The sequence below is a fragment of the Acomys minous genome (genome assembly GCF_964271855.1).
Source record: "Acomys minous genome assembly, chromosome: 4".
Taxonomy (NCBI): Eukaryota; Metazoa; Chordata; class Mammalia; order Rodentia; family Muridae; genus Acomys; species Acomys minous.
In genome coordinates, this window is record NC_140486.1 from 125,006,414 (window position 1) to 125,030,348 (window position 23,935).

The window sequence follows — 23,935 nt, forward strand, 5'->3', positions numbered from 1 at the left end:
TACATAGATATATGATGGATGGATGGATAGATAGATAGATAGATAGATAGATAGATAGATAGATAGATAGATAAATGGTAGATGGGCAGATGATAGATATGAAGGATAGATAAAAAGATAGCAATTACAGTGTTTTGAGATCACAATACAATTAAAAATTAGTAACAGAACATCACTGAAATTTCCAAATATTTTCAAATTAAGCAATGTATCTTAAAATAACACATGGGAGAAAAAAAATGGAAGAAAAGAGGAAGAAGAGAGGGAGGGAGGGAGGGAGGGAGGGAGGGAGGGAGGGAAGGAGCAGGTAAGCAGACAGGCAGAAAGGCCAAGCCTCAAAACTCCCTTGAAAATATTCTCAACTAAATGAAAGCACAAGACGTCAACTTTTACAGAATGAATCAAAAGCCATTTATAGTTTAGATCCTATTGTAAAATACAGCTTGAATTCTGTATTGGGCAGCTGTTCATTGCCAGCATGAAAAATTACAACTCAATGTTTTTAATCCTGGTGCTCCAATAAAATGTTTATTATTTTTTTTTAATGTTTTCTATAAACAAAAACATGTCACCTGCAAAATGAAGCAGCTTTATTTCTTTGTTTTCATTTAAATGCATTTTACATGTAGAACTATATGCTTAGACTCCTGGAATAAATCACGCTTGCTCAAACATTAGCCTTCTCATTTGTCTGATGAATTCTACTAAAACCTTGTTAAGAACTGGTACAAACTCATTAAAGAGATCTTTCGTTGTTTTTTGATTGGGTGGTTAATTATAGTTACAAGTAAGTTGCCTTGAGCTTTCTGGAAGAATCTAAAAAGGTTAGTATTAATTCTTTAAGTGTTAAATTTTTCCAGTAAAGGTGGATTGATTCTTTCACCAGAGTGGTTTTTTTGAAAATAATTCAATCTCCTCATTTACTTTAAACCTATAAACTTTCTAATTCTTACATCAGTTTTGTAGTCTTATTCCTAGACATCGTCCATCTCTGGCTGTCTAATTTGCTGGCTGAGTTACTCCTTTTTTCCACGCACTGTGCTTATGTGTCAGTGCCTCAGCAGCGATGTCAACTTTTACTCGGAATTTGGTGATTTGAGTCTTTTCCTCCCCTCCACAACCCCCTTCAACAAACTTAAAAGTTTGACGGCTTACTTGAAGGAATGTGTTTTGGTTTTGCTTTTAACAGTCTTCTGTTCTTAGTTTTATGAGTGATTGTTTGTATTTTCTTCCTTCTGTTAGCCCTGGGGTGAGATTCCGCTCCATTCTTAGGTGCCTTCAGATCCACACTGAGGTCCCCACTGTTTCGGAGGCCTACCACTGTCAACTATACGCTGTAAGACTATAAATTAACCTCGTGGAAAAACACATACTGACTCTCATACATTTTGCTATGCAGTGCTTTACTTTTACTCATGCCAAGTAAATTCCTCTGGATTTCTTCTAGGAGCCACTGGTTATTATGAATAGACTGCTCAACTTCCAAATATTTGAGAATTTAACAATTTCTCTGTTTGGTGTCCAGGTTTCTTCCATCACGGTCAGGGAAACTACTTTGTATAATGTCAGTATTTTCAAGTTTTTTAAAAGACAAGTCTGTTTATGAGAAATGTCCACACATACATGAAGATAAGCATACTTCCATTTACTTTTTAGTGTTTATACACAATTTTTGTATTCCTTTAGTTTTTTGGAATGATTTTTTTTTTTCAGCTCTTTGAATACACTTTGAAAAACAAGCTGATTTTAGATGTTGATCTCGGAAGTCCACTGCTTAGGTCTCCTCAAGGGGAAATCTGTACATGTCAAGTCTGTTAGTGTACCACACTTTTTGTTCTTGCACGCCTGTGACTTTAGTCCAAAACTGGTTATTAGAAGGGCTGGAGAGCTGGCTCTGTGGTTAAGATCAGTTGCTACTGTTGCAGAGCACTGAGGTTCAGACATCAGCGCTCACATCCAGGGGCTCACAACCACCTGCAAATCCAACTCCAGGGGATCCGACGCCCTCTTCCGGTCTCCACAAACTCCGTTACACATGTGATACATGTATATCCACTCAGACATACACATACACACATGAAATAAAAATAAGTGAGTAAATTAGGTAGAATATTACAATGTGGTGACTTGGGAGATTGGACTCTCCTCCAGTCCCTGGGATCTACTGTTTTGGCGGCCAAGATATCGAAATAGATTTCCATAAATAGCCAAAAGTATAAAAGCAAAACAAACTTGCACCCACTCTCTACCTGGCCTTTGCCACCTGGCCCTGTGCTTGGCTACCACCTTGCATTCTTCTCACTGTGCCTCAATTTTACTTTCTGTTTGAACTAAGCCACAGTCCGGCATGTCATCACTTTTGGCCGCGCCTTTCATGTTCTCATTTGGGGAGGGGAGGGGACTTATGAGACAGGCTCTGCGCATGTACGCAGAAGACAGCCAGTGATGCAAACTGATGTCTTGATGGTCTCCTTAACATGTGTTCTGACCTGAGTGCACATGACTTCCCAAACCCTCCTGTGTACAATGATGCTCTGACTGTCCTAGTTTCAGAGAAGATACCAAAATCCTCTCCCTGAGACATTTTATCCTAGGCCTCAGGAAAGCAGCCATATGATTCCTCATGTGTTGTACACATCAACTACTAGATTTTTTTTCTCTGCCTTAAAAGGTTTTCAATCTATGTCTACTGCTTTTCCATCATAAAACATGTTAGTAATATATATACATGATGCCTGTATTACCCCTTAAAGTACCTCCCAATAGTTTAGATACACACACACACACACACACACACACACACACACACACACACACACAGAATAACTTACAAGTAAGATCTGATTATTCCCTCTGGGACAAAGGACCTGAGTCCCACACTGGGTACGAAGCTACTATCTTTAGGACTATTGCCAACCTAGGAAGAGACTGGAGGAAAAGTTTGTTTGTTTGTTTGTTTGTTTGTTTGTTTGTTTTAAAGCCGCAATGTTGTATTTCTTGTTGGTTTATTTCACTTTTTGTTTGCCTGGCTTTATTTTGATGTAGCCATGGCTGGCTTGGTACTCACTTTGTAGACCAGGCTAGCTTCTACCTCCAATGTGCGGTTTCTTGACCATCTCTCCACGCCTGCTATGGCCCTTTGTTTCCAGCAGATCTGGCATCTCTGGCTCCTTTTCAACATTCTAGAGCTTTTGAGCTACCTGTTCAAAGATTTTTCTCATGGACTGGAGTTTGTTGATTGTTTGTTTGTATGGACAGGGCTGGAGAATGAAGCCAGGGCCTACGTAGCCTCAGCAAGCATTCTACCACTGAGTTCTATGTTATCTCTAGCCTAAATATTTTTTGAAAACTAAAAAACTCATAACACAGCTAGATTGAAATTTACTGATGATTTCATTTTAATAACCATTTTAATATGAAAAAAATCTGCAATGGCTTATTTTCAGAAACATCTGAGTTCCATGACTTAAACTGAGTTGTGACTGTTACATAAAATAGTAACAATGGACATAATTTCTTAAACTTGCTCTGATGAGTTGACCATTAACCATTACTTACTTGAATACAAATGCTAGTTGCTAAAATGCTAAGAAAACTGAAATAGCTATTATCCTTAATTAAGTTGCTCTTCTCCCCAGATTCATTATAGTCTTATAAGACAAGTATGACAGACATAAAATATATTGGTGTTTCCATTAATAAGATAATATAGCATAATCTTATGTAGATATAAATGTCAATATTCAAAAGATGATATTTTACAATAAGTTAATGTTTGGTCAGAATAGCCTGGCTTGTGCTGGCAAGATGACCCAGTGGGTACAGGTGCTTGCTGCCAAGCCTGGTGGCCTGGACTCAGTCTGAGGTCCGCACAAGAAAAGAGACAGCTGACCCCTGCAAACAGCCCTCTGGTATCCACCTGTGCACCGTGGCAGGTATACACAAACAAACAGTTATTTACAAGGAAGGAGGGCAGCAAGATGGCCCAGTGGGTACAGGCACCAGCCACTGACTATCTGAGTTCAAACCCAGGAGCCCACCTGGTAGGAGAGAACTAACTACACCAAGGTGTCCTATAACCTCCACATGTATACTGTAGCATGTGAGCACACGCTATACACACACACACACACACACACACACACACACACACACACACACAATGAAGAAAGAAAAAAATGTTAAACAGCCAAACTTGAGGGCACCACTGTAGTCTGAGAAACATTAGCAAGCAGAATTCAATACTTTCAATATTATAGTCTTCATCTGTTACATCTTTAAATTGAAATGCTTTAAGTAATTGTTTTGTAAATAATAATAATAAATAACAACAACAACAAAAACTCAAAACACACATGCATCCTGTGTTTGCTAAAGCCAGTCAAAATTGTGGCACTTGTGAAAGAAAGACATTTCAAAGGTATTATCAATAAAATGCATGTATACATTTCTCAAACATGTATCAGTTTTATTGTCAGAAGGAATGAGGAAATGAGTCAACAGAATCAACAATAAACTGCTTAGTTACTGCGTTCAAGGAAAAATAGTAATCATAGGAAATTGTTAATCATGAATAGCTCACCATAGATGTAGTGGTTTACTAAAACCATAATACACTGCACAACACAATTTATTAAATATCAGGAGGTTATAAAATAAGTTCACTAGGTGGGTCAAGGGCAACATTTATTTAACACAGTAATATAGAATTAAATAGGAAATATAAATGTACATTGCACACAATGTATACATAAAACCCAACAATACCCATAACACCATTCTATCATTCAGAGCAATCTAATGTAAGAGCTCACCTTTTGCCACACCCTGCTACAGAGCCGTTAAGAACGGTAAACTGGTACCCTACACTACAATGAGACTGCTTTACACTGAGAACAACATCAGCTATGGAGCGAGCGTCCAGACAGCTTTCCTATTTCTATTAGAACGCTGCATTGTATAAAGCTGCTTCATAATTCATAAACCATAAAAACCTAAAACATATACTGAAATAAGTTAACAAGCTCTTAAAAACTCACATAATAGATTTATATAATCAGTTTTGCAGTTGCTGTTTGTAATATTTCATTGTCACAACATATTCTGTCCCTTAAAAAACTTGCTTATTTCCCTTTATTTTAACCATACTGTGATTTTATTCTTTTTCACAAATATTACTTAGACCTTCCCCCACTAGTCTGCTATGTGCTGCCTACTGCGTTACATGACACTTAAATATGTAAAAATAATTATTCTGTTAAAACACTGACATATAAAAATATTTAACTGTGAAATATGAAATGCTGAAAAAACCCATTATAATAAATAAAATTATGCTACATCCACAAAAATGTATGTTTCTCCAGAAAAAAATAATTTAACTGATTTCAAGAATGCTATAAAATGCTTCACCTGTACAAAGAAGAAAGGAATCAGGGACCTATGAAAACAAGGAAAGTGCTGCTCTCAGCAGGCCTGGGCAGCGGCACTGCTCCTTACAGGCTGGTGGCATCCTTGACAAGCACAGGGAACGGCCAGGCAGCAGGCTCTGTCTAAGAGAGTCTTCCCCAAGTTCTCCTCACACTCAACTTTCAACACAGTCAAATATAATGCTTCAGTTTAGGGAGCTTTCCTTCCTGAACGAGGAAGCCACTGTCAGGAAATATCCAGTGCTATCCCAAAAGGAAGAATACCAAGAAGGACGTGTATTATTGAGCTGATCTCATTCCAGTTATTACGCCAAGTATAGGTAATTGATGTTTTTTCCTTCGTTTATGCTCTTCAATTTGAACTTCCATTTGTGTCTTAAAACAACAGTATTTTAAACTCTGTCTAAAACACACCATCTGATAACATGAAAGGGAAATTAAAAGTTAACTTTTAAAAACTTATTCTGAAAAAAATAAAACTAAAAACTTATTCTGACCCAAACTGAGTACTTTAACTCAAAGCACATTCTGGTATACGCCAAGTTAAAAAATAATAATAATTAAAGTTTTTTAAAAAGAGAAAATTTTAAATTTAAGAAGAAGCTATGAAAATGGCTGGTCACAAAATTAGGCACTTACTGTAAAACACAGCAAAATTAATGTATCTGACCATCACCACAGCCCTCGAGCTTATTAGCCTAAGCAAGGATTCATTATGACTTAGAAAAGATGGCTCACTTCAGTCTCTCGTAATTATTTTTAATGTAACAATCTTGCAAACTGCTGCTGTACAAGTGTTCATTAGTGTGTGAAGTGGCTCAGTAAATGCCATTGTTTACCTGTTTGAGTCCTTCATCAGTGAGCTTGTCCTGGTTGCCTACGTGGACTTTCTGCAGTGACGGGCAGTGAGAGGCCACCGCAATGATAGAGGTGTCGGAAAGCTGTTTACACCTGTAGGCTGTGTACCTAAGAAGTCCAGGACACTTAAACGCTAGCACACACACACCAGTGTCAGACATACTGCGACAATCAGAAATGTTGATTTCAATTATATTCTGACTTCTGGATGCAATTTTTTCCAATAATTCATCAGTAACCTATGAGAGAAAATGATATAATAAATTAAACTTTGCTAAAAGTACAAAACTACTTTGTATTAGTTAATTTCTACCAATAAGTAAGAAATGTCTTAACACATGAAAAACAATTAAAAGAAAAGCCTTCAAACAAGCACTGTGGTATAATAAAATAAATATGCGCCTTTTCTTTGTTCCCGGGCTCTGGTAGACATTCCCTCACACCCCTGGGACTGTCCTATGTTGTCTTAAGCAGCCCCGTGCCCTCCCTGGACGTGAGGTGAACGGGAGTGGCTCCGGGACAGCTTCAGGAGGAAGCTTGCTCACTAAAGACTAAACAGGCAGCGCTAGTCTTCAGTGAGGACTGCTCACCAGGCATGCGAGAGGTCCTGGTCCAAACTCCAGTAAGAAAACCAAACACAAACCAAGACACACCAGTCAACAGGTGACCAGCGAGCAGAGCTGAGGAGAGGAAGAAAACGCCTGCTGGAGATGGGGTTTCAAGCGCTCCTCGGCAAAAGGCTACTAAACAGCCCTGAAGCACTGAAGGTTCAATATCATCCCTGTCTTGCCTTTTGACTTTTCCACATGGATGTTTCTGGTTGTAGCCCTAATTATACCAGAAAATACGAGTCTCCTCAGAGTTGATGCAATAGGTGCAGCTATTTACCAAGCCGAGGTGAAAACTGGACCACCAGAACATGCAGCTGTTTGATGACGGATTCCTAAGATTTGCAAATGGCGTTTGAGGCGGAGGCAGGGTGTTGAGACCACAGCCTGCATGGTCTACACTGGCTCCTGAGCACACGGTTTATGGAGAACTAGCTGTCAGTGTAGCACAAGCTCTGTGTACTTAGTACTAGAAGTAGTATCAGGAAACAAGACTATACATGCTACTTTGCATTAAACCTTCAAGCTCGCCAAAAGCTACAAACAAATCTACATTGAAATTTAAAATGTGTTACAACTAAGCAAATATTACATATAAATCAGTATGAGACAGGCATTGGATTTTGGTATGGTTTGGTGTGTTTTGGAGGTTGGTTTGGTTTGGTTTTAGGTGCTAAGAACTGACCACCATGCCTCGCGTAGACCACTGAGCCGTAATCCCAGCCTGTAATCCCAGCCTGTGAACTGACCTTTCACACTTGGTATCAGGGGACAGCTCAGCATGAAACTACAAGCTTTGCCACTCCCAGAGGACTACTACCTCCACAGTGAGGAATACATCACTGTTGCCGAGCAACAGGGCAGAGCCTACAGAGACGTCTGTCAGGAAATTAGTCAGAAGTTCAATGCTAAATACAAGCAAACTTACAGTTCATCTGGCAAAAAAGTCACATAGCCACCTGAAGTTAAAATAATAAAATACCAGCCACGCATGTTTCCAGCCCAATCACCACATTTCAAAACAGAAATCGGAGTTAATGTCCATGCGACAAAAAAAACAAAAAACAAAAAACAAAAAAAACCCAAAAAACAAAAAACAAAAAAAACAAAAAAAAAACAAGGAAAGAAAAAATGCAGAAAAAGCTTAAAATACAAAGAGGGAAACTAACTGTTGAGTGCCTGAGGAGTGAGAGCCACAAATGGAGCCACCTCTGTGTGAGGGGAGCAGGGAAGCTGCAACTTTGTGCTTGTATTTTCTCTCTCCAGGCTTGACCAGCAGGGGAGGAAAGCTCTCGCTGATAGCTGAGAGGAAACAGCTATGCCCACAGGAGGCAGAGGCCTCTCTCCCCCCTGCCTTACCTTCCTTCATCCCACGCTTGCTGTGCATCTAGTTCAGGAACCCAAGTCAGTAACTAAGCACCTCTGTAGACGTTTTAGCCACTTGCCAACGAGGAGGCAAGACAGAAAGGCTTACGCATGAATGTTGAGGAACTTGCTTAATCTATTTTAAAAGTGAGGTTCACAAACAAACTACCAGTGGTGTGTCAGCTTGCTTGGACCAGCTCACAAAAGCCTACTATGTGCACGTCTTTGTAATTTGCACATGGTAACATGACAGGTAGCTTGAAATAAGCCATGATGGGGTTATTCATACCCTAATAATTAGAAAATGTTGCAAATCTCCTTTTAAAAAAAAAACAAAAACCTGTCATCTAATACTTCCCAATGCACCAATGGTAACATACAATAAGGGATTTGGAGCAGTTTAAGATTCCAACAAGATCATATTTTTATTGGGTGTTTTCATCTCTCTCTAATGCTAAATACCAAGTACCCTATAAAGAATGAGCCTAGAAAGTCTAATAAACTGCCTGCAACCACACTATAAATCCCATCTTTTTTCCCAATCTGTGTCACCATCTAAAGTATATTGAGTGATTCAACAACTGGGAAATAGGAAAACTACCAAAAAAGTTTGTTTCTAAAGAGCTATGTTAGCCCAGTTTCCTTCTACTTTTTTACCCATCACACAGGAAACGACAGCATCTCGTCCCAGAGGTGCAGAGAGGTGGGTGGACTCTAATGTCTAAAGCGTGAGGACAGCCCATCGCACAGGGCAGATGCACGTGGGCCAGAACTCTCCACTGTTAAACTCTTAGGATTTAACCTCCCTAAAGGAAAAGGCTCGTGGTTTGAAATGATGATGATAAACGGAGATACAAAAAGGTCTAAGAAAGAGAGAAGAAAAGATTCAAAAGTACAGGTCTATATTAGTAACTATGTTTTTCACCATGGAACTTGGCTCTCACTTGAACTTCTATACACAACAAATATGCGGCTGTGTGTGTGCACTTGTGTGCTTGTGTGTACATGTGTGTACAAGTGTGAGAGGGGCATCAGAAATTTTAGAAAGTTACATTTTTAAGTTGTAGATTACAGTAATTTGAAAAGAGAATAAAGATTTTTCTTCAACTGAGTGGCTCAAATAAGGAATTTAGCATAACTCAACGCCATACCTGCTGACGACTACTGAGGTCCAGCTGCTTCCAGAACTGGAAGTCCAAGCAAAGGTCGCGCCAGTACTTGCAAACCAACGACGCAGACAGGCAGCGTTCATCCAGGGACAAATTGGAAAATATCTGTGAATTACAAAAGGAACCGCGTATCTGCTAAATGTTTTCCAAGGTACAGCATTATGACAAGCTTAATGACTTAAAGCAAAAATTATATTAAATACAAGTGGACACAATCCAAAAACTCAGTCAGAGACCGTCCTACCTAGGAAGAAGTCTGGTGATGTAGGACACGAACAGCAAGCGGCGCTACCTTTTAGGTAATGAGAGGAAGGGAGAAAACAGGACGATACTAAGGTGTTTGCATCCTTCTGCTTCCTTATAGTGAAAAACAATTACAAGGACAAGACAAAAACGAAGGGAAAATGCTTACACTTATGGAACAAGAAAAAAGACTAAGGCGGGAAGGAGTGTAGGAGGGTCCTCGGAGGCTTTTGCCTCACTTGGGAGCATACAGCTCTTGGATACAACTGAAGGCGAAGCAGAAGTAAACTGTGAGAGATGTGCTGCGCCTCGTGGTGCCCATTGCCAGACTCATAACCCCTGCCTAATGCCAAGATACGAGTCTAATGCTGACCATCCCAGAAAACACCTGCCTGAGATTCCAGAAGGCCAAAGTCAGGAAACACAAGGAATATATAATAGTTTTAATCTAGAAAAAAATTAAGCAGAAACAACTACCAGTGTAAATCCTGACCTGAATCCTGGGTCAGATTAGAAAAGAACATTAGTGAAGAAACTGATCAAATCAAAATAGAGCGTAATCTGTAGTTACTAGTAATACACCAATGCTAGTGCCATAGTTTTGGCAAATGTACTTCAGGGGTGTAAATGAATAAGGTTAAGGAAAACAAACTGGGTGCAGTTTAGATTTTTATATTTTTTTATAAATCGAAAATCAGTCAGTATCAATATATGTTATACATCTTTTTTTAAAGATTTATTTGTTTATTTTATGTATCAGAGTGCATCAGAGGGCATCAGATCCTATTATAGATGGTTATCAGCCACCATGTGGTTGCTGGGAATTGAACTCAGGACCTCCGGAAGAGCAGCCAGTGCTCTCAACCTCTGAGCCATCTCTCCAGCCCCCTTATGTAACACATCTTAAATACTGCAGTAAAAATGAAGCTATTCCAAAGTGAAAACCTACTTTAAAAGAACTTAAACTTTTGTCATGAGAGAACTGTTGGGAGACAGGGTTAAGGCCCAGGCAGATCTCGGAAGATATGGAGACATATCAACAAATAATCACGGTAGGTATGCTGAGATACTGAACCAAACTAATCATGAGGCAATCAGATAAAACTGGGCGCCAAATACATGTTATATGATATAAAGAAATTGATATTTTTATTATCTTTACATTTATCCTAGTGCTTATGAAAAATTATACCTAAAATATGCTTTTATATTCTTATATATATAGAATATATATATTCTATATATATTAAAAAACTGGAAATTTTTTTAAATGTTGAAAGGCTGAAACAGGAAAAGCAGAATACTGTTGAAGCATGATAAACAATATCTAAAGGGTTTGTTTTACTATTTTCTACTTCGGCTCATACCAAAAAATTTTCTATAAAAGTAATTGAAAGTTTTAGAGAAAATAGAGTTTTAGCACAATTACCTTATCTTTAAGTACATAATCTCTTCGTGCCCCAATTTCCTCATTCTTAAAATGGGAATACTCTAACATCTAACAAGGTGATTATGAGACTCCGAAAGCACAGGTCCCGTTTCTACAGTGTTGTCTGAAACACACTGTGAAGTATATAAATCACTTCTGTCACAGCCCTGCCTTAAAATAACTGACCTCTACACAGCCAGGAGTTGTATGTCCCCAAGCTAGACTACTACATTTAAACCTTGAGCCTGGGGAAACCACGTAAGAAACAGGAAGGAGTGTGGCTCCGATGCAGTGAGGATGGAGTAAGCTCCTAAAGGCTCCTACCCGCACCGATTACAACCTAATTCGGAGTTCCTTCTATCTGCCTTAGCTGTATATCAAAACATATTCCGTACTGGGTTTTATTTCCCTCAATTCACAGTATTTCCAGTATTTCTGTGATGTTTTCCTCCATGAATGGTTATTCAGAACCATGAGATTGTTGGCAAAAACTCTCAAGAGCATAGTGGGAGCAGCTGCCGCAACAGGCTACAAATTAATAATGAGTAGAGCACAGAGGCAACCAGAAACAGGAAGAATGGCCAGAAACTGAATGAGTCTCTGCTTGTTCTGTTGGTCCCTGCCTGCGCCTTGTATTCTCCAGCTTGGAAATGAAAGGAGCATCTGTGTAGACCTGCACAGCAGACACAACAAACACTGAAGGAAAGACAGGAAAGCGTGGCTGCTTTTCTTTCTCTTCTCCTTTATCCCTACTGCTCAGTCACCGCTGCTGCCTGCGTGGCAGGGCTGCAACATGACAGCTACCCAGCCTCAAATCTCCAAAAGGGGCAATGTTTGTCGCCGAAACACCAGCGAGGACAGCTCTGCGGCCCAGAGAGTTTAATTCCTGTGACGTCATCATTTAACAGAAAATTCATCACGAATGCAATCCCAGTCATACAAAACTACACAGCAGCTCAGGTCCACATCTCTGGCAGAAACTCCATCTTTCAAACCACAAAAGACAAGTACGTTTTGTTGGCACACAGCCTTGCACACACAGTTTTGTTTTGTTTTGTTGTTTTGTTTTGTTTGAAAGGCTGTGTGCCAATAAAACTTTATAAAACCTGGCAGGATATTTGCCTTGCCCCAGGCTAAGTTCATGAAACCCACTTTATAACACACACACACTGACAGCTATAAAGTCTTTCGATTCTGCTTTAGCTGTGTCCCATAATGTTTCCCTGCTGGGTTTCGTTCCCTTCAATTCACAGCATTTCCAATATTCCTGTGATGTCTTCCCTGATGAATGGTTATCCAGAAGCAGGAAACTGTTAGCAAAAATGATAGAAAGTTCAATCCAAAGGTCTATTACCTCACAGAAACTGACAAGACTGTCAACATCAATTCCTTTAAGATTCTATAAACTAGTAAGTGGTTCATATTAGCCAAGGAAAATAAGGGCAGCCACATTTCAGCATTAAGGCAATCTCTGTCACAGAACTACTGAGTGACTCACCTAAGCAGAGGCCTCGGGGCTACACACAACATGGAGCAGTGACCTCAAGAACCAGTGACCTGGAGAACTAGAATTGTCAATCACAAAACTGACAAGCAACAATGTATCCTAAAGAGAGAAAATTTAATTCTCAGAACTGCCATCCTGGAGTACTCACACTGCTGAGTTTAAATGTAACACACACTCAAACATGCTCTGATAAAATGCCTATGTATAAATGAGAGGACAAGAAGGCCCACTGACAAGGAAAAGCTCTTTGAAACTGCACATGAAGCAGCCTAGGACAGTGGACTTCCTAGACAAACACAGTGAATCAACAGTTAAGGTCCATCCAAAGAGCTTGAGGAAACCACCAACAGAGAACTGAAGGAGAGCTTGGCCTCAGTGGTAGAACACTGGCCTAGTAGGTGCAAAGTCCAGGGTTCAATTCTCAGCCCAGAGAGAGCAGAAAATAAAGAACTAAAGTTAACAAAACAGAGATGTCTCATCAAACAAGAATGTTACTACCAAGTAGAAATTACAGAAAAAGAAGGAAACTCTGGGACTGAATTACACCACAACTGAAATGAAAATGGCATCATACATATGGACAGACAAGATCAGGACAGAGCTACAGACAAAAGCGCCTCTGCATTGTCACTTCCTACTTAGCTCCAAAACCACTGAGGATGACCTCAAACTTGTTACAAATAAAACTGTCTTCACAGTAGTCAGACATAGGAATTTAACCACTTAGAGCCTACTGCTTGCTTTGCAGGTTCTGTGACACCTGCTGCCTGCTGATACCACAGGACTTCACAGACATAACTGAAGACTTCAGAGACACTACACCGAAAAGTAGACTAACACACACCCATCTTAAATTCTTGTATTAATTTTGGAATAACAGAATACTTTCTAACTCATTCTATGAGGCCAGCATTACTGTGTTATTAAAGCCAAACCAAAAACAAAACAAAATTTTCAGGAAAATGTATAAAGCCCATCAAGAATGTGGGTGAAAGAATTTTTTAATTAACAAGCTAGGGTTCCAGAGAAGTAGCTCAACAGTTAAGAGCTGGTGTTCTTCTGGTGGACCTAGGTTCAATTCCCAACACCTACCTGGCAGCTCATAACCATGCACATACAACTCCATTGCCAGGGCCTCAGAGAGTTCCAGTATGCATGTGGTATAGACATGCATACAGAAAAAACCACCCACACACATAAAATAAATAAATAAATAAAAACTAAACCCAGCAACATAGTAAAAAGATCATGTAGACCATGGACAAATGAGATTTATTCTAAAGAGAGTAAGAATGGGCCAACTGTGAAGAAACAAAAACATAAACAAACCAACATAAAAACCATGTAACACACCAGACCAGTAAGACCAAAGTTTAAAAAAAAATATTTGTCCTAAGTGATACAAGAAAAGACATTTACCCATATCATACCATTTCTTGACTAAAACATTCTACAATCTAGAAATGAGAGTACATTTTCAACTTAAAAAATGAACTCCACACCACTCCCCCACCTATAAACAGAAGTCCACTAGAGTCATAGATATTTTTCCCCAGAGATCAGGAGCAAGGCAAGGATGCATATTATCATGGCCTTTATAACATCCCACTGGAGCTTTTGGCCAGGCCGAAAGAGTCAAGAAAAAGAAGCAAAGCTATCTTTGGTAGAAGGGGATAAAACACACAGCTGCTGCTCTTCCAGAGGACCAGGGGCTCAGTTCCCAGCTTCCTTTTGCTAACCTGCACAGGCACCTGCAGGTGCACACACACAGACACATAAATAAAACAGATGCTTTTTAAAAAGTTCTCTAATCACAGTTGCCACGATGTTATATACAATGAATCATAAAAATAAACAAAAATGAGTTTTCAGAAAATAAGCAAATACTTTCAATAGTAGTAAGTATTCTAAACAATTTCTATTTATAGTAGCATCAAAAAAGTAAGTTTTTATAACATCTCTTTCATTATTAAGATTTCCTACCTGTTGAGTCAATATGCCAATATTCCCTTCCAGTTATCTGAACATTTCCTTTCACTCTTTTACTTATTTACATCATTTTATTTTACTCACTGTTTACAATAATCCTTTTGGAGTCACTTAGAGTCTGTTTCTCCTAACTGCTTTCCTTCTCAGAGTGACTCACACTCTTTATACTTTCTACAGATCTCAAAATTGTTTCAAATGAGATATTTCAGGTTACAGGGTAACAATTACAGAATCTGACTCTTCTGGGCCTTTTTATTTTTAACTTGCTTATCCTTTCTGGAATCTCTGTTCACTACAGTGCTAGCGTCTGTGCCACTGGTGTCCTCCGTGTCCTTGAGCTCTGCTTCCTGGGAAACTGCTGTGTCTGAACAGTGGTTTCAGTGTCCTGGAAAGTTTGTCCTGAACTCTCGCCTGCTCCTTAACCTGAGTATGGACTACAAAGGGGATATACAAGGCTCAGCCAGTGTCGTCTTTTGTTTTGTATTTGAGATAGGGTCTTGATCATGTTGGCCTCCAATCTGTGATCCTCTGGCCTCTGCCCCCAAGTGCTACAATTACTGGGATAATTAGCTTAACCAATTCTTCAATCTACCTTGAACATTCCTTCCTGTCAGCCCAACCCTCCTCCCCCCCCCTGCCCCCCCACACACACACATACACGTTTCACACTGAACCAGGACGTGTGGAGAGATTACCCCTGCCTGCTTCCCTCCCTTCCATGGTCTACCTTTCCCACACCTCCCAGTTGGCACCTCATCTTCAGGCCAGCGCTATGTGTTTCCCTTTATTTCCCCTACCAAGTCCCCTGCTTTTAGTTGGCAATGGGGCTTTTACTTATTGTCCCAAACTGAGTTAGATCTCTGGGGAGGTCACACCAGGAGCACCATCCTAGATGCCACAGAATTCCACTATTCATACTTGACTTTTTAAACAAGTGTTTCCTAAGAATAAATTCATCAAGGTATCTGTCTTTTATTTAATTCTAGAGCCAAATAGTTGGGACAGTTTTGATGTCTTTGGAAAGATTCACTAAACTTGTCATGCAGCCATAGTCCCTCTCATGGCTCCAAGCCATGTGGGTATTTTTATACTCATCCTCTTTACTTTATAGATGAAAAAATACAGATTTAGGGAGACTAAGTCATTTGTGTAACTTTTTAAAAAGCTGGATATTTTGTTTTCACGTTTCATTTATTTGTGTGTGCGTTTGTTGTACGTATATGCACGTAAGAGTATATATGTGCACATGCATATTTTGTGTAGTCTTATATAAGAGCATGTGTGTACGTGCACAATGTGTGTACATATGCACAAAACTGTGCACAATCACAGAAGTATTTGTGTATGTATGAGTGTCTACATGAATATGTGCATGCATGCACACGTGTGTGTGTGTGTGTGTGTGTGTGTGTGTGAGAGAGAGAGAGAGAGAGAGAGAGAGAGAGAGAGAGAGAACTCTTCTACCATAAGACTACCTTTCTCTGCATGCTCAAAGCACCAGGCAGCACCTAGCTGAAACAAGGCCGACCAGTACTTCTTGTTTTCTCTCTCGTAAAAGTAAATGGCAGTTTTGATCCACACATCACTAGCTAAATCCACATGGATGTAGGTTAATTATGCTTATCAATGTGAAAAAGAATTTGTCAGGTGGGTGATACACATGAAGGAGGAGATCTGGGAAAGTTGAGCAACTTCTTTAGAATCTATTATGCTAATCTGAAGTGTTTCTTAATCATCCTTCCTCTCCCATGTTTGACATAACCTGAAGCTGGAAGGCTCCACAAAGACTTCTGAAGACCACTATAACAGCTTTCGCTAGAAAACACAAATGACAGAATTCTTAAGTAAACAAACCACCCTTTTTGGTAGCCTAACTTAACACCATTGAGCACACTTCAGAAAGGAAATATGCAAACCTGCCTTCCTAAAGCCTTCCAGGCTTTCCACCAAAGCAAAGTTCTCTCATGAAACTGCCTTTTTCACTAAAGCAGCCCGTTTGTCATAAATCTACCAAACTAAGGATTTCCTATCTACCCACATGTCAGAGGGAAAGGACTGTAGTGAAGCCTCGTAATGGTTTTGACAGACAAGCTCTCCCGCTCACTCCCTTTTGGAAAGCAGCAGCCTTGCTAACCCAGGGCAAGATAGCAATCTAAACATAAAGCACGTGACATCTCTATCTCAAGGTAACCCATTCATGCAAACAGAAAATATGTGAGGAAAGCTGTTGCACAATGTTTCCATCCTATTAAAAATAGTTGTGATTTCAGAATTGCTTAAGGTTGTATAGGCAACAAATAGCAAAATCTGAGGCTAGTTTATTTGATCCAAATCAATCCAGTAGCCAAAAACCTCACATAACAGGTTTAGTTACTTCAAAAAAAAACGCTATTCCCAGAGCTGAGGAGCCATTCCCTGCTCCTCCAATGTCCTGTGAAGACCTACCAGCGCCCCACACCAATCATAAACCAGCCTCTGATGCAATGGTTTACAAGTTGTCTGGAGTAAGCAAGCATCTTACCCCCACCCAGAAATAACTTTCATATACTCCCTGAGAGAGTAGTCAAGTCCTTACAACAGTATATTCACAAGATGTCTACACCTGGGATCCAGCCCAGGGTCTGCCCCTCACTAACGCTTCTTCTCTATTTCTGTCTGCATTAGGGGGCAGGAGTGACTAGACAGTCTCAACCATTATTTTCTGTTAAGTTACATAATTACAACATCAAGGAATGCTTACTATTTCAAGATAGAAGTTGCTGCATTTTAGAACAGTACTAACTGCTACCAAAGGCTCCTCAACTGCCAAACATACATTCTTCAACCCAAAATTCCACTTCCTTGATACCTATCCTGGAAATTATTACATGTGTATAAACATCTGTATACACTGGTCTAGTAGCAAAAATAAAACTGGAAACACCTCTTAATAGAAGGCAATATAACGCTATGGGATACTAAGCAGTATTTTTTAGATGAAGGAAACTATATGCTACATCGGGGGAAAAAGACTTCCAAAACCACATTAGCCACAAAACTTAGAGCATGTGGACACTTTGATGCCATGGGCACAGAGGAGGGAGGAGGTGTCAGTATGCACAGCCCCTTCTGCCATGATGGAAATGTCCTATACAGCACCGTCCAGAAGAGCAGGCACCAAGGACAAGTGACTAGGGATTTCTGAAATCTGGCTCTTCTAACTGAAAAGCTGAGTTTTAAGTTTTATTTAACCGTTACAAATGTTAAGTGCGTACAACTAATGGCTAACATACTGCAAGGTACAGACAGAGGAAAATAATTTCAATTGCTAACCGTGGTTATTCTACCTCTGGAGATGAAACGGCAGGATAGGTCTGAAGCAAAGCAAACTCTTTGTTGGCAATGTAAGACACTTCAAGGAGAAGAGCACTTAGCATTACATTAAGTAAACAAGAGATCAGCCTCATTTATACTGAGCCAGAATCCCCCCTGAAGAAGCATGGTGTCTTTGCACTACTTTAAAGAAACTGGATTAAGTATATTGGCTTTTCCCAAAAAAATAAAATAAAATAAAATAAAAATTTTAAAAACTTCCTTTAAGTTGGACTTCCTTCCTAAACTCTTTCCCCACCTTCCATTTCTTTTTAAGGGTTTACAGAGGGGGAGGAAGAGCAAGAGAAGCAGGAGCAGCAGCAACACAGCCACCTCCCATCAGCCTGGAGGTTACATTAGGAGTATTTTCAATGTGGGTGATGAGTCTGTGCCTCTAGGTAACGGGAGAAGAGATGTCATAGCATCCTAAGTTTCTTCCCCAAGCCAAACACCCACCGTCCTTACCAGAGACAGACCGCTTCCATCGTCCTACAGCCCTAACATGACTTAGACTTCAGGTTGAACAGAACCCTCTCTTACCGAGGCTCACACTTCCCAGAATCTCCACCTGATCAGTCGCTTACTTATTCAGTAATTCGGAACTACCACGGGGTACTTGGGGGAGAACCCAGAGCAATGAGCAAGGTAACTGTATTCTCCAACCCACTGCTTCAGAAGTTCTCCACTGAGAAACCCTCCACTTCACCCTAGTCCGACTCCCTTCACATGGAAGACCACTGCGACCAGAGACGCCGACTGAGAGTCTCTATTCACGCTTTTAGCACAAAGAATAGGAATCTGTACCCCATGCCCAGATACTCCAACACAGCAAGCAAGTCCTCAATGTCTCTTGGACCAAGTTTTCAACAATTCTTGACAAACACACACAGAGAGAGAGAGAGAGAGAGAGAGAGAGAGAGAGAGAGAGAGAAGGTAATTTACCCTTAACCCTTCAGTGTTTCCTTTATTGTGTGCACCTGTCATCCCAACACTCAAGATGCTGAAGCAAGAAGAGCCAAGACTTTGGAGGACAGCCTGAGCTACACAGTGACTGCTCAGTAAATCAAAGAAGATAATGATGTTCTTTTCTTCATGATATAAGGGCTTAGGTAAAATGAGAAAAGTCTCCAGCTTGTCTCACTTTGTTTCTACACTCTAATCAAATAAGAAGACAGCAATGAAACTTCTAGACCCAAAGTTTGATACTTTATTTATCCAGTTCATCCAGAGACTTAAAGGACTTGAGAAGGTTCCCTCTGCACTAAAACGCACCCCATGAACACACCCAGTAAGTACTCCTCCAAAAAATACACCTGAATAATTAAACCATTGCAATAGGATGCAATGAAGTGGAAAACTTGCCCGCTCTTTCGCTGTACTGTTCACAAGAACACCAATGTCACAGTGAAACAGAGCCTAGCAGAGGCATAAATATAAAAAGTCTAATCAAATAAGGTACTGATGGAAAGTAACAACTGTAGTTCTTGACAGTTACCTCAGTAACAATAAAAGTAGCCAAATTCTCCTGAAGGTTATTTCTGGCTAGGCTTATTTAAACATCATACTGAAAAACCAAGGTCATACTTATTATCTCCAGAAAGAGATGTGCTAACAGAAAGAAAACAAAGGGGAAAAGAATAACAATACAAATTCTATCACAAACTTTGTCCTTAGCACTGGCAAAACTGGAACTCTCACTTGGTAATTCAGAGTGACACAAAGTTCCCACCAGGCACTTCAACTCTTCTTCATTCACCCAACCACAAGGGAGAAGAAAAAAAGAAAAAAAGACTTCTGCCTTGTGGTAATCAATGTTTGTACATAAAGGTGAAGATGTGGGGAGGAAAAACAACATACACAACACGGTGCTTGGGCTTGTTTTGTTGTTTCAAGTCAAGCTGGGCAAAACACTTTCCTTCAAGACCCAATTTTGCCCTTTAGTTTGCCGCTGTGACCTTGAACAAATCATTCAACTACTCGAAGCCCATCTAGACTGTTAGCTCACAAGAGAAAAAACTCCTCTTCCAGGCTCACCAATGTAAGTCATCTGTCCCAAAACACTGACAAGTCAGCTTCTTTTTGCATGCAATAAGTATTAACAGGACTTATCTCACAGCAACAACTGCAGAAATATCGTATGTGTGTGTGTATATATATATGTATGTGTATATATATATATATATATATATATATATATATATATATATATATCCCGGACACAGTGACTGGTCACAGTAAATGCTTAATAGAAGTTATTGCCACTAACTAGCAGCTATCAAACTTAAAAACTTTCAAACACCGGCACATAAAGTCGTTACACACTATATACGAATTGCTCCAGAATGCGTGTATATTCCACAGTTTCTCCATTGGGGGGGAGGGGGGGAGGAGAGGTTGCTAATGCACTCTATGAGCCCCGAGTTGTAGATAACAGACCTAAGCTACTACATGGCATTCAGCAGCCTCCAAGTTTTTCTACTTCAAAACCAGGCTGAAAGCTCAGGCCCCACTCGCTTCTCAGTCTCCCCTTCCGGCGTCCCCCGGCTGTCAGGGAACCCCCCCCCCCTCCTCCGCAAACAGGGGGAGGAGAGAGAGAGGCTCGCAGGCGGGGGCCGGGTTGGGGAGGAGGGGGGGAGCGAGCATCCCTTGCGCCTCTCGCCCAGACCCACCTTAAGCAGGATGGACGGCGGCAGTTGGTTGATGTCAGGGATTTCGGGGGGCGGCTCCCTGTGACAGTCGCAGGGGTTTTCGGGGGGCTGCTGACAGTCCGCGTCGCCACTTTCAGACTGCTGCTGGGGGGACGAGGGGGCGGTGCCCCCAGCTCGGACTGCATCCCCGGCGGCCTCGATGGGGGCGCACTCGGAGCCGGGAGAGGCGGGCGCGGGGCAGAGCGGCGGCGGGGGCTGCTCCGGGGCCTGGCAGCAGCCAGCGTCGGGCGGCCGCGGCGGCGAGGCACCTCCCCCCGCGGGCCCTCCCCCGCCGCCGCCGCCCCCGCCGCAGCCCCCGCCGCCGCCGCAGCGGGGCTGCTTGCAGGGGGTGCAGGCGGGGACCCCGGCCCCCTTCCGCTTGCAAACCATCTCGAGGACCGCGGGGGACTCGGCCTGCGGCCCCCGGAAGAGCTGCACGGCGGCCGGCGGTCCCAGGAAGCTCACCGGCCCCACGCTGGCCAGGAAGAGGCTCCGGCCCTGCTGCTCCCAGGCGGCGGCCGCGGCCAGCCCCAGCTCCTTGCAGCAGGACGCGGGCGACGAGGCTGACGCGGTGGCCGCGGCGGCGGCGGCGGCAGCGGCGGCCGAGGACAGCAGGAAGCGGCGGGCGGCGGCGGCGCAGTCCTCGGCGGCCAGGGCCGCGTAGCGCCGCGCCAGGAGCTGCGAGGAGACGGCGGCGTAGGCCCCGTCCCGCGGCGGCGGCGGCGACGGCGAGAGCGGCGACTCCTCCTCTAGGCCGGCGGGGGCGGGCGCGCCGGGGCTGTGCACGATGAAGCAGAGCATGCAGGGCCCACGGAAGAAGCAGTCCCGGCTCCGGGGCGCCGCGGGCTGCGGGGACGCCTTGGCCGGAGTCCGGCGGGGCAGCCTGAGGAGCGGGCGCCGGCGGCGGCACCAGCTGCAGCAGCGAGGCCTCTTCTGGCTCGGGCGGTTACGCGGCTCCTTCGAGAGAAGGTGGCCCATATAGAAGGCCCCGCGGAGGGCGACCGGGACGGGGCGGGAGGGAGGCCCGAGGGGCGGGCTCCGGCGGGCGGCGGGGCAGGCCGCTGGCTGGGTCGCCCGCGCTGCGCACCGGGCACACGCGACGGCGGGGGCGGGCGTCAGCTGCTGGCCGCCACGGGTGCCCGACGCGGGCTACATGCTTTGCCCCGGGAGCCGGGAGAACGAGGGGCGCGAGCTGTGGGGATGCGAGGGAGCGAGCGAGCGAGTGTGCCGGCTAGGGACGGCCGGTTCCGGCAGTCAGCGCCGCGGCGGGGGCGACGCCGGCCCCGCTCGGACCATTTTAACTGCGGCTCGGCCGGCGGCGCGCGCGCCCGCGACACGACTCGCTGCCGCCGCCGCCGCTGCAGGAGCGCGCCGCCCGCTCCGGGAGGGGGCGGAGCCGGCCCGCGGGGGCGCGCGGAGGCTCACCCGGGGCGAGCTCAGCGGGGAGAAGCCTCGGGGACGCGCGCCGAGGTTGCCGGGAAGCCTCGGGGCGCACGCCCCTCTCCAGAGAAGGGCGGAGACGCTTCCGAGCCAGCAGTGTGACATCCGTTTCCACAGCCCTGCCTGACATCTGGAGGTGTAAGTTCAAGAGCTGCCATTGGCCAGGCGCGGCTTGGCTCCTTCCCCCCTCACTTCCCACCCCACCTTCAGCCCTGGCCCTGGGGCCAGTTGGGAAACCAAGACCCAGTTCTGCAGGAGAGGCCGGAAGGAATGACAGATTCGACGCCCTTGGGTGATGGGCGACAGCCCCGTAAGGACCAGTTAGTTATGCTACAACACTGATAGCACTCATTTGTCTGGGTACCTGTTGCATACTGCTGCCTTCGTGCACAATTGCAAGATGGAAGCAAGTACCTTAGTGCCTACACACACTGGAAGGTAGTCTCTCAAACCCGGGGAGGAATCCAACATTCCAGGCTTCAAGCTCAGTTGTTACTGCTGTTGACACCTTGGAAATCTAGTCTGTCCATACTAAGTGTGTGATTGCTGTGCCCACATGACAGACTTAGGTGGCCAAGGTGGGAAAGTAAGCTTGGAAGATGATCCTTTAGAAGTCTCGAATTACTGTGTGACACCATGGTTGGTACTGAGAGGTTGGCTCTCACAAGGCACAAGGCAGGGAAGGCTGTCCTAGTCTCTTTTCTGCTACTGAACCAGTACTACAGGCTAATTTATAAACAATGTTTTATCTGACTCTTGGTTCTGGGGGCTTTGGGAAGTGGAGTAGCATGCAGTGTCAGCTAAGTGGCAGGGCAAGAGAGCAGTGGAGACAGTCCATAGTTGTTTTTATCAGGAGAGCACTCTTGAGAGAGCAATCCTTCCCGCCCCATTCTCCCCCCCCCACCCCCCCACCCCCCCCCCCACAGCCAAACTCCAATGGCCTTATCACCTCTTAAAGGGCCCATCTCAGTAATGGTGCATAGATACAGTTGCGGTGGCAAATTTCAACCTGAGTTTTGGAGGGAACGTTGAAACCATGGTATCGATTCTAAAGCAGAGCGATGGAAGTGGAGGGGACTTTAGGAGTGGTGTGTGTACTCACAGTGGCTGGACAAAAGGGGACAGCAGTTGGAAAAAATTGGGTACATTTGTTTGTGTCGGTTTCTACTCTTCATAAAATGAAGGCTGAAGAAAAGTAGTGGGTGTCTTTAAAGCTACCAAGGAGAAGGCTGTGAATACCATCAGATTTTTGCTGATCATGGTCTATTTTTCGGACACCACCCTTTTAATTCTTCATATTTAGAAATCCCACTTCCAGGGCTTGATCCTAATGAAATGGAATTTCAAGAAACAGAGAGAGGAATGACTTGTCAAAAAGATTCACATGCCTGTTGCTGTGTGGCCTGAAGTCCTTTTCCTACAGATATTACCCACATGGTGACCGCCCCGTCACCTGTAAGTGGGGAGGGGTCTTCCAGGGCCCCAGGGCGTCATTGGCTAAAGGCGGAGGTAAGGGCTTGTAGATCCTTTGCTGTCTCAGCTTGACTATTTTTTTTTTTTGAGAAAAAGAAGCTAAAATTGTGCAGAAAATACAGCCCTGTCAGTTTTATGTCAAACACGCTTCTGCCCCTTGACACATCAGTCCCACATCTCAGATTAGCCAAGAGAAATAAAACCCTGTGTCTGCAGAGAGACTTGTACAGAAATGCTCAGTGCAGCTGTGCTCGTGATAACGGAAGCGCTCACGGAGCCCAGGCGTCCATCAGGGAGAGTGAGGAAGTTGGGGTATTCACCCAGTGCAGCGCTACTCATGAATTAAAAATGAAATAGGATATGAATGTGTGTTGAATCAGGCTGTGG

At 43.3% G+C, this 23,935-nt stretch overlaps 1 protein-coding gene across 2 annotated transcripts in view; it reads right to left on the reverse strand.

Moving 5' to 3' along the window:
- Window positions 1-21,930, reverse strand: part of FBXL17 (F-box and leucine rich repeat protein 17) — a 423,447-nt gene extending 401,517 nt beyond the window's left edge. For both annotated transcript variants that reach the window (XM_084778112.1, XM_084778113.1), the window contains exons 1-3: window positions 20,618-21,930; window positions 9,412-9,534; window positions 6,269-6,526 (exon numbers count right to left, since the gene is read on the reverse strand). In XM_084778112.1, coding sequence (XP_084634238.1) covers window positions 6,269-6,526; window positions 9,412-9,534; window positions 20,618-21,613 — 1,377 coding nt within the window. In that variant the 5' untranslated portion in view covers window positions 21,614-21,930. The remainder of the gene's footprint in view (window positions 1-6,268; window positions 6,527-9,411; window positions 9,535-20,617) is intronic.
- Between the last annotated feature and the right edge of the window lie 2,005 nt (window positions 21,931-23,935).